Below are 8969 nucleotides of genomic sequence, written 5' to 3' on the forward strand. Positions count from 1 at the left end.
AAGAGGGACAAACAAGGGTTACACGATGAATCTGTTCATTTGTGGACCATAGTTTTAAATGTTTTAATCAGAAATCTTCTGGCAAACAAAAGCCCAGGACCAGACAGTTTCACAGCTGAATTCTACCAAAAATTTAGAGAAGAGCTAATACCTATCCTACTCAAACTCTTCCAGAAAATTGCAGAGGAAGGTAAACTGCCAAACTCATTCTATGAGGCCACCATGACCCTAATACCAAAAGCAGACAAAGATGCCACAAAAAAAAAAAGAAAGAAAACTACAGGCCAATATCACTGATGAACATAGATGCAAAAATCCTTAACAAAATACTAGCAAACAGAATTCAACAACATATTATAAAGATCATACATCATGACCAAGTGGGCTTTATCCCAGGGATGCAAGAATTCTTTAATATCTGCAAATCAATCAAAGTAATACACCACATTAACAAATTGAAAGATAAAAACCATATGATGATCTCAACAGATGCAGAGAAAGCCTTTGACAAAATTCAACATCCATTTATGATTAAAACCCTCCAGAAAGCAGGAATAAAGGGAACATACCTCAACATAATAAAAGCCATATATGACAAACCCATAGCAAACATTATCCTCCATGGTGAAAAATTGAAAGCATTTTCCCTAAAGTCAGGAACAAGACAAGGGTGCCCACTCTCACCACTACTATTCAGCATAGTTTTGGAAGTTTTAGCCCCAGCAATCAGAGAAGAAAAAGAAATGAATCCAGACTGGCAAAGAAGTAAAACTCTCACTGTTTGCAGATGACATGATCCTCTACATTGAAAACCTTAAAGATTCCACCAGAAAATCACTAGAGCTAATCAATGAATATAGTAAAGTTGCGGGATATAAAATTAACACACAGAAATCCCTTGCAGTCCTATACACTCACAATGAGAAAACAGAAACAGAGATTAAGGCAACAATCCCACTCACCATTGCAACAAAAAGAATAAAATACTTAAGAATAAATCTCCCTAAAGAAACAAAAGACTTATATATATAAAACTATAAAACACTGATGAAAGAAATCAAAGATGACACAAACAGATGGAGGAATATACCATGTTTATGGATCGGAAGAATCAATATAATAAAAACAAGTATACTTACCCAAAGCAATCTGTAGATTCAATGTAATCCCTATCAAGCTACCAACAATATTTTTCACAGAACTAGAACAAATAATTTCACAATTTGTATGGAAATACAAAAAACTTTCACTAGCTAAAGCAATCTTGAGAAAGAAGAATGGACCTGGAGGGATCAACCTGCCTGACTTAATGTTATACTACAAAGCTACAGTCATCAAGATAGTATGGTACTGGCACAAAGACAGAAATATAGATCAATGGAACAAAATAGAAAGCCCAGAGATAAATCCACACACCTATGGACACCTTATCTTTGACAAAGGAGGCAAGAATATATGATGGAGAAAAGACAATCCCTTTAACAAGTGGTGCTGGGAAAATTGGTCAACCACCTGTAAAAGAATGAAGCTAGAACACTTTCTAACACCATACACAAAAATAAACTCAAAATGGATTAAAGGTCTAAATGTAAGACCAGAAACAAACTCCTAGAGGAAAACATAGGCAAAACACTTTCTGAGGTAAATCACAGCGGGATCCTCTATGACCCACCTCCCAGAGTAATGGAAATAAAAGCAAAAATAAACAAATGGGACCTAATTAAAATTAAAAGCTTTTGCACAACGAAGGAAATTATAAGCAAGGCGAAAAGACAGCCTTCAGAATGGGAGAAAATAATAGCAAATGAAGCAACTGACAAAGAATTAATCTCAAAAATATACAAACAGCTCATGCAACTCAATTCCAGAAATATAAACGACCCAATCAAAAAATGGGCCAAAGAACTAAACAAACATTTCTCCAAAGAAGACATATAGATGGCTAATAAACACATGAAAAGATGCTCAACATCACTCATTATTAGAGAAATGCAAATCAAAACCACAATGAGGTACCATCTCACCCCAGACAGAATGGCTGCTATCCAAAAGTTTACAAGCACTAAATGCTGGAGAGGGTGTGGAGAAAAGGGAACCCTTTTACACTGTTGGTGGGAATGCAAACTAGTGCAGCCACTATGGAGAACAGTGTGGAGAGTCCTTAAAAAACTGGAAATAGAACTGCCATATGACCCAGCAATCCCACTGCTGGGCATACACACCAAGGAAACCAGAATTGAAAGAGACACATGTACCCCAATGTTCATCACAGCACTGTTTATAATAGCCAGGACATGGAAGCAACCTAGATGTCCATCAGCAGACGAATGGATTAGGAAGTTGTGGTACATATACATGATGGACTATTACTCAGGCATTAAGAAGAATACATTTGAATCAGTTCTAATGAGGTGGATGAAACTGGAGCCTAATATACAGAGCAAAGTAAGTCAGAAAGAAAAATACCAATACAGTATACTAACATATATATATGGAATTTAGAAAGATGGTAACAATGACCCTATATGTGAGACAGCAAAAGAGACACAGATGTATAGACCAATCTTTTGGACTGTGTGGGAAAAGACGAGGGTGGGATGATTTGAGAGAATAACATTGAAACATGTACATTATCATATGTGAAACAGACTGCCAGTCCAGGTTCGATGCATGAGACAGGGTGCTCAGTGCTGGTGCAGTGTGATGATCCTCAGGGATGGGATGGGGAGGAAGGTGGGAGGGGAGTTCAGGATGGGAAGCACATGTACACCCATGGCTGATTCATTTCAATGTTTGGCAAAAACCACTCCAATATTGTAAAGTAATTAGCCTCCAATTAAAATAAATAAATTTAAAAATAAATAAATAAATGCAATTAAAAATAATAAAAGAGGTGGCAAGAATACACAGATGAACTACATCAAAATGATCTGAAATACCTGGATAATCACAATGGTGTGATCACTCATCTAGAGCCAGACATCCTGGAATGTGAAATCAAGTGGGCCTTAGGAAGCATCACTACAAACAAAGCTGGTGAAGGTGATGGAATTCCAGTTGAGCAATTTCAAATCCTAAAAGATGATGCTGTGAAAGTGGTGCACTCAATACTCCAGCAAATTTGGAAAACTCAGCAATGGCCACAGGACTGGAAAAGATCAGTTTTCATTCCAATGCCAAAGAAAAGCAATGCCAAAGAATGTTGAAACTACCACATAATTGCACTCATCTTGCAGGCTAGCAAATTAATGCTCAGAATTCTCCAAGTTAGGCTTCAGTAGTATGTGAACCAAGAATTTACAGATATTCAAGCTGGATTTATAAAAGGCAGAACAACCAGAGATCAAATTACCAACATCCATTGGATCATAGAAAAAGCAAGATAATTCCAGAAAAACATCTACTTCTGCTTCATTGACTACACTAAAGCCTTTGACTGTGTGGATCACAACAAAGTGGAAAATTCTTAGAGATGGGAGTACCAGAACACCTTACCTGCCTCCCAAGATATCTGTATGCAGGTCAAGAGGCAAGTTAGAACCAAACATGGAACAACAGACTGGTTCCATATTGGGAGAGCAGTACATCAAGGCTCTATATTGTCCCCCTGCTTATTTAACTTATATGCAGAGTACATCATGCGAAATGCCTAGCTGGATGAAGCACATTTGGAATCAAGATTGCTGGGAGAAATAGCAATAACCTCAGATATGTAGATGACACCACACTTACTGCAGAAAGCAAAAGTAACTAAAGAGCCTCTTGATGAAAGTGAAAGAGGAAAGTGAAAAATTTGGCTTAAAACTCAACATTCAAAAAACTAAGATCATGGCATCCAGTCCAATCACTTCATGGCAAATAAATAGGGAAACAAAGGAAAGAGTGACAGACTTTATTTTCTTGGGCTCCAAAATCACTGCAGATGGTGACTGCAGCCATAAAATTAAAATGCACTTGCTCTTTGGAAGAAAAGCTCTGACTAACCTAGTGAATGGAGAAGGCAATGGCACCTCACTCCAGTACTCTTGCCTGGAAAATCCCACGGATGGAGGAGCCTGGAAGGCTGCAGTCCATGGGCTGAGGGTCAGACACGACTGAGCGACTTCACTTTCACGCGTTGGAGAAGGAAATGGCAACCCACTCCAGTGTTCTTGCCTGGAGAATCCCAGGGACGGGGCATCCTGTTGGGCTGCCGTCTATGGGGTTGCACAGAGTCGGACACGACTGAAGTGACTCAGCAGCAACCTAGTGAAAGTCACTCAGTCATGTCCAACTCTTTGTGACCCAAAGGACTATAAAGTCCATGGAATTCTCCAGGCCAGAATACTGGAATGGGTAGCCCTTCCCTTCTCCAGGGGATCTTCCCAACCCAGGGATCGAACCCAGGTCTCCCACATTGCAGGCAGATTCTTTACCAGCTGAGCCACAAGGGCAGCCCTAGACAGTGTATTACGAAGCAGAGACATTACTTTTCTGACAAAGGTTTGTCTAGTCAAAGCTATGGGTTTTCCAGTAGTCATGTATGGATGTGAGAATTGGACCATAAAGAAAGCTGAGCACCAAAGAATTGATGCTTTTGAACTGTGGTGTCGGAGAAGACTCTTGAGAGTCCCTTGGACTGCAAGGAGATCCAACCAGTCCATCCTCAAGGAAATCAGTCCTGAATATTCAGTGGAAGGACTGATGCTGAAGCTCCAATACTTTGGCCACCTGATGTGAAGAACTGACTCATTGGAAAAAGACACCGATGCTGGGAAAGATTGAAGGCAGGAGAAGGGAATGACAGAGTATGAGATGTTTGGATGGTATCACCTACTTGATGGACATTTGTTCAAGCAAGCTCCAGGAGTTGGTGATGGACAGGGAAGCCTGGTGTGCTGCAGTCCATGGGATCACAAAGAGTCAGACACGACTGAGTGAACTGAACTGAAAGCACACTAAGCAGGAAGGGGCATTCTCCTCATTTCTGAGTGGACAAACTGGGGATTCAGACCACCAAGGGGTCCAAAATTATTAGGCAGTCTTTGTCACCTTTAAGACTCCTTCAGAGCATCAGTCGTGGTGGGGACTAGTGGAGGGAGGAAAATCTAGCAGAAGGGGAAGGAGTGCCAAGCAGTCATGGCATTATGCACAACTATATCCCTCCCAGATATAGAAGGGTGTCTCCTACTGGCAGTCAGTCGACTTCCTGGTAGACTTGCTTGTGTCCTTACCTAAATATGAAGGACACCTAGAGGGTTGGGCCTTGCATGTGTCCATTGAGCCAGACACAGATTTCAGTCACTACCTCATTTGATTACCACAATAGCTCTGTAAATCATGTTCTATCTTCATTTTATAAACAAATAGGCTGATATTTGTTTATATTTTGACTTACTGGAAAAGTCCCTGATGCTGGGAATGATTGATGGCAGAAGGAAAAGAGGGCATCAGAGGATGAGATGGCTGGATGGCATCACCTGATGCAATGGGCATGAACTCAGGCAAACTTCGGGAGATGGTGAAGGACGGGGAGGCTTGGTGTGCTGCAGTCCGTGGGGTTGCAAAGAGTCAGACTTGACTGGGCAACTGAACAAGGATGATATTAAAGAAACATATCTGTAATGATTAATAGGTTTGTGCTTCTAAATAAGAGATCCAGAGATAATATAAGATTTATGTCTTTAAATTGTGTCTCAAATATTTATTGTCTCCATTCCCTTTATAATCTGATTGGTAAGTTCTTTGATTATATTTTTTTTTTGACACATGTATAATTATTTTGGGAAAATAAGAAAAAAACAGCTAATCAAGAAAATAAAAAGACACATTCAGATCTCTCTCTGTGTGTGTGTGTGTATATATATATATATATATATATATATATATATATAAAATGCATGCTTTAAAATGAGATAGTGTATCTACTGACTGCTTTTTGAACTGCTTTATTAGCTTTACAATATGTAATAGACATCTTTTCATGCAAGTTCATAAAAGCTCCCCTGCTTTTCTGCAAGTTGACAGAAATCCTTACAAAGTCAAAAGTGAAAATGAAATCACTAATCTGAAAAATGACAGAACATAAAAGGTTCAGAGTAAAGGGTACATCAAGAAAATGCAAGTTTGCACAGCAGGGGGTTTATGATTATTAACCTCAGCATTCAAGGCATAAGGCAAAATTCATCATGATGGTCATGGTGAGGAGGATCTCCAATAAGAATGCGCAGACTGTACCTTAGCTGAAGCTCCCTAATTTTCCTCCTTAGCTCTCTCATCTCCTCCATGAACCTCTCCATATCATCAGCATCTCCATCTATGATGTCAATGTTATTGACAAGCCCATTGGGCATATCCTCTCTAAAATCCTGGGCAGGTGGGTCCCAATCCCCTCTAACATTTTCTCTAGGCTTGGGGCCTTCACCACCTCCCATAGGGCAAGCTTCTTCATTCTGCACCGGAGCCTGCTCCTCTTCTCTCCTTTCCTTGGGGTCCTTTTCCATCTTGAGATTTTTTTTCCCGCTTCTTCTTCCTAGGAGATGAAAGGATTGAATGCTTTGTAATAACAAGATTCAGAGCTCTGTGAGCAAATGTTTCACCACCTGAGAGACTTCAGTGTGTCCTCTAAGGGGGTGCCCCAGATCCAAAGAAAAGAAGGTGAAAGTGAAGTCGCTCAGTCGTGTCGGACTCTTTGATACCCCATGGACTGTAGCCTACCAGGCTCCTCCATCCATGGTATTTTCCAGGCAAGAGTACTGGAGTGGGCTGCCATTTCCTTCTCCAGCCCCAGATCCAGCCCTGCCCCAAAGCCCATCATTTTCCCTGAAAATCCTTCCCTCCTCCACTCCTGGCTCCCAGTGGATGGTGGGCAGGACCATGGCGGAAAGACCAGGCCTTAGCCTCCGGAGCTCCTTACAAGTTGTCCAGGGGCACCCAGAGCTTGCCCTTCTACTCCCTTCTTCTGTCACCAGCCACAGGCCCACAGTCTCGGCCAGGTTTCTCCTGCACTTAGTCGGGCAGGGAGGGCTGGAATTCCCCCCATTCTGCACCCTTACAATAGAGAGTCCCAGGCATCTCCCATACCTGCAGGGATCAGAAGCAGTCTTCCTCTCTCAGCCTTGAAATCTGCTGCACCAACGGACCTAAAGACCTACAGACAGAAATGCGACAATAGCCAGCACTGATCACTCTGATTAAAGGACCAGCGTGAGGGTGGGGCGACAGCTGTCTAGTGAGTTTAGGACTCCGCTAGAAATGTGTTGCTGCCTTCCCTTTCTCCTCTATCCCTTCTCAGGGCTTTTATTCCTGCCCTGTGACCCTGTCTTCCAGAAACAGACATTCTAATCAAAGCTGATTATTTCAAAACCTCTTCTTTATGCCCCTCATCTCCACTGTCTGGTCCTTCCCCGTCATCTAATTACCATTTCTTGAAAGCAAAGGGACAACTTGCGAGGCGGGGGCAATCCAAAGAGCTTGCTGGGTGGCTACGTGGTTTATTTATAAATAATTGCAATGTAGGTATCTGCCAGGACCTTTCGGGGACCAGTGGACTTTCTGGAGCTCACCCTTCTTCCACTGCCCACCATTTTATGCATCAAGATGGACGAAGGGAGAAGAGGTAACGTGGGCATAGCAAACCTGTCCCCGCTGTGGCGTCAGCGCTTTGTCAGGCTTACCCTAGCGTCCGCAGGCAGTGCCCACACTCACACCGACCTGAAGCGACCAGAAACTGTTTCCTGCTCCCGGCCTATGTTCAGAAGTCCGTAGCACACGCAATCGATTGCCTCTTCCATAGAAGGGACGTGCTTCCCACACCTAATCCCTGTCTCTATCCTCTGCAGCAGCAGCCGGTCCCCTCCCCTACTCTTCCTTCGAGTTCCCACAGCCACCATTTCCGGCTCCAAAATGGAAGGAAAGTGAAGAAATACCGGGAACGGAGGCTTAGACCCGCTGCAGAGTCTGCCACCCCCAACCCAGGGTTGCCGGTTGCGCGCCCCTCCCAGCTAGCTGCAGTAATCAGGTCGTTTCTAGCAGTCTCCTTTCCCGGTCCTTCTCTTCCAGACATTGCCCAATCGCCCAACTCTTCGGAGATACTGTCTCGTACCCATTCTTCAACCCTTGGCGCCTCTTGAATTCCTCCCACCAAGTCCTCCATTTCTTGCACCAAACAAACGTGAGGTCATCGGAGAAGCAGTAGAGAGAATCGAGTCCTGGCCTCGCTCTGGTCTTTACCCTTAGGCCCCCGCTCCCCTCCCCAGTCAGCGCCCTCCAACCTGCCGAGGATCGCAGTCAGCTTCCACGACTTCCTCCTTTGTGGGTACAGTTCGCCCACCTTAAGGCAACAGCGAGTCGGCGCACAGCCGCAAAGGACTACGGACTGCAACTGGAAAGAGAGACCAGTTTAAGCGCAGGCTCTAGGTCTGCGTCACCGTGAGCTCACATCCCGATTTGAGGTTCCTACCTGCGGAGCTAGAGAGGGCTGGGGGCGGGAGCAGGGGCGTGGCCACCTTTTGCCTCATTCCTACTTTCCCCCCAACTATACCACTGGGTACTGCAGATCCATTATTTATTTATTTGTTTGTTTGTTTGTTTGTTTATCTATTCATTTTTCTATTTAGCATCTTCGACACCAAACAGGTCATAGTATTTTGTCGTTTGTATTTGCCTTTTTCCTGATTTCTGCTGGAGCTTTTAAAGAATTGCTTCTTCCTCTTCTGTACTATTAAATGTTCACTTCTCTCCCTTCCACTCTGAAGCAAGTAAAACCTAGAATTTCCCCCATCAGTCTTGTTGGTTTTGTCCCAGGCTGGAACCGGGACAGGGTGTGTTGGGGTTGGGGAGTGCGAGTCTAGAAAGTCTGGAAAACAGGTAGGAGGTAGTCAAGGCTATGCTTTTTCCAGTGGTCATGTATGGATGTGAGAGTTGGACTGTGAAGAAGGCTGGGCGCCGAAGAATTGATGCTTTTGAACTGTGGTGTTGGAGAAGACTCT

The 8969-nt window shown here is 43.2% G+C and overlaps 1 protein-coding gene across 3 annotated transcripts; it reads right to left on the bottom strand.

The window, feature by feature from the left end:
• Window positions 1-5895: 5895 nt before the first annotated feature.
• On the bottom strand, window positions 5896-8414 carry BEX5 (brain expressed X-linked 5). Of its 3 annotated transcripts, none has more exons than XM_027534543.1 (3): window positions 8253-8414; window positions 7063-7129; window positions 5896-6511 (listed from the first exon to the last, which is right to left on the bottom strand). In XM_027534543.1, exon 3 carries the CDS (start codon window positions 6480-6482, stop codon window positions 6144-6146), a length of 339 nt encoding a protein of 112 aa, XP_027390344.1. In that variant the 5' UTR covers window positions 6483-6511; window positions 7063-7129; window positions 8253-8414; the 3' UTR covers window positions 5896-6143. The 3 variants fall into 3 exon arrangements, with proteins under 3 accessions (XP_027390344.1, XP_027390343.1, XP_027390345.1); XM_027534542.1 differs by having other exon boundaries at window positions 8084-8414; XM_027534544.1 differs by lacking the exon at window positions 8253-8414 and adding an exon at window positions 7656-7775.
• Window positions 8415-8969: the final 555 nt, after the last annotated feature.

The sequence above is a fragment of the Bos indicus x Bos taurus genome, chromosome X (assembly GCF_003369695.1).
Source record: "Bos indicus x Bos taurus breed Angus x Brahman F1 hybrid chromosome X, Bos_hybrid_MaternalHap_v2.0, whole genome shotgun sequence".
Lineage (NCBI taxonomy): Eukaryota > Metazoa > Chordata > Mammalia > Artiodactyla > Bovidae > Bos > Bos indicus x Bos taurus.

Coding starts and splice junctions, on each gene's coding strand:
- BEX5 (XM_027534542.1), bottom strand. CDS start 8,134: ATGGAGGACTTGGTGGGAGGAATTCAAGAGGCGCCAAGGGTTGAAGAA. Junction 7,130..8,083: donor CGCCAAGGGTTGAAGAATGG/GTACGAGACAGT, acceptor TTCTGTCTGTAG/GTCTTTAGGTCCGTTGGTGC. Junction 6,512..7,062: donor ACTGCTTCTGATCCCTGCAG/GTATGGGAGATG, acceptor TTCATCTCCTAG/GAAGAAGAAGCGGGAAAAAA.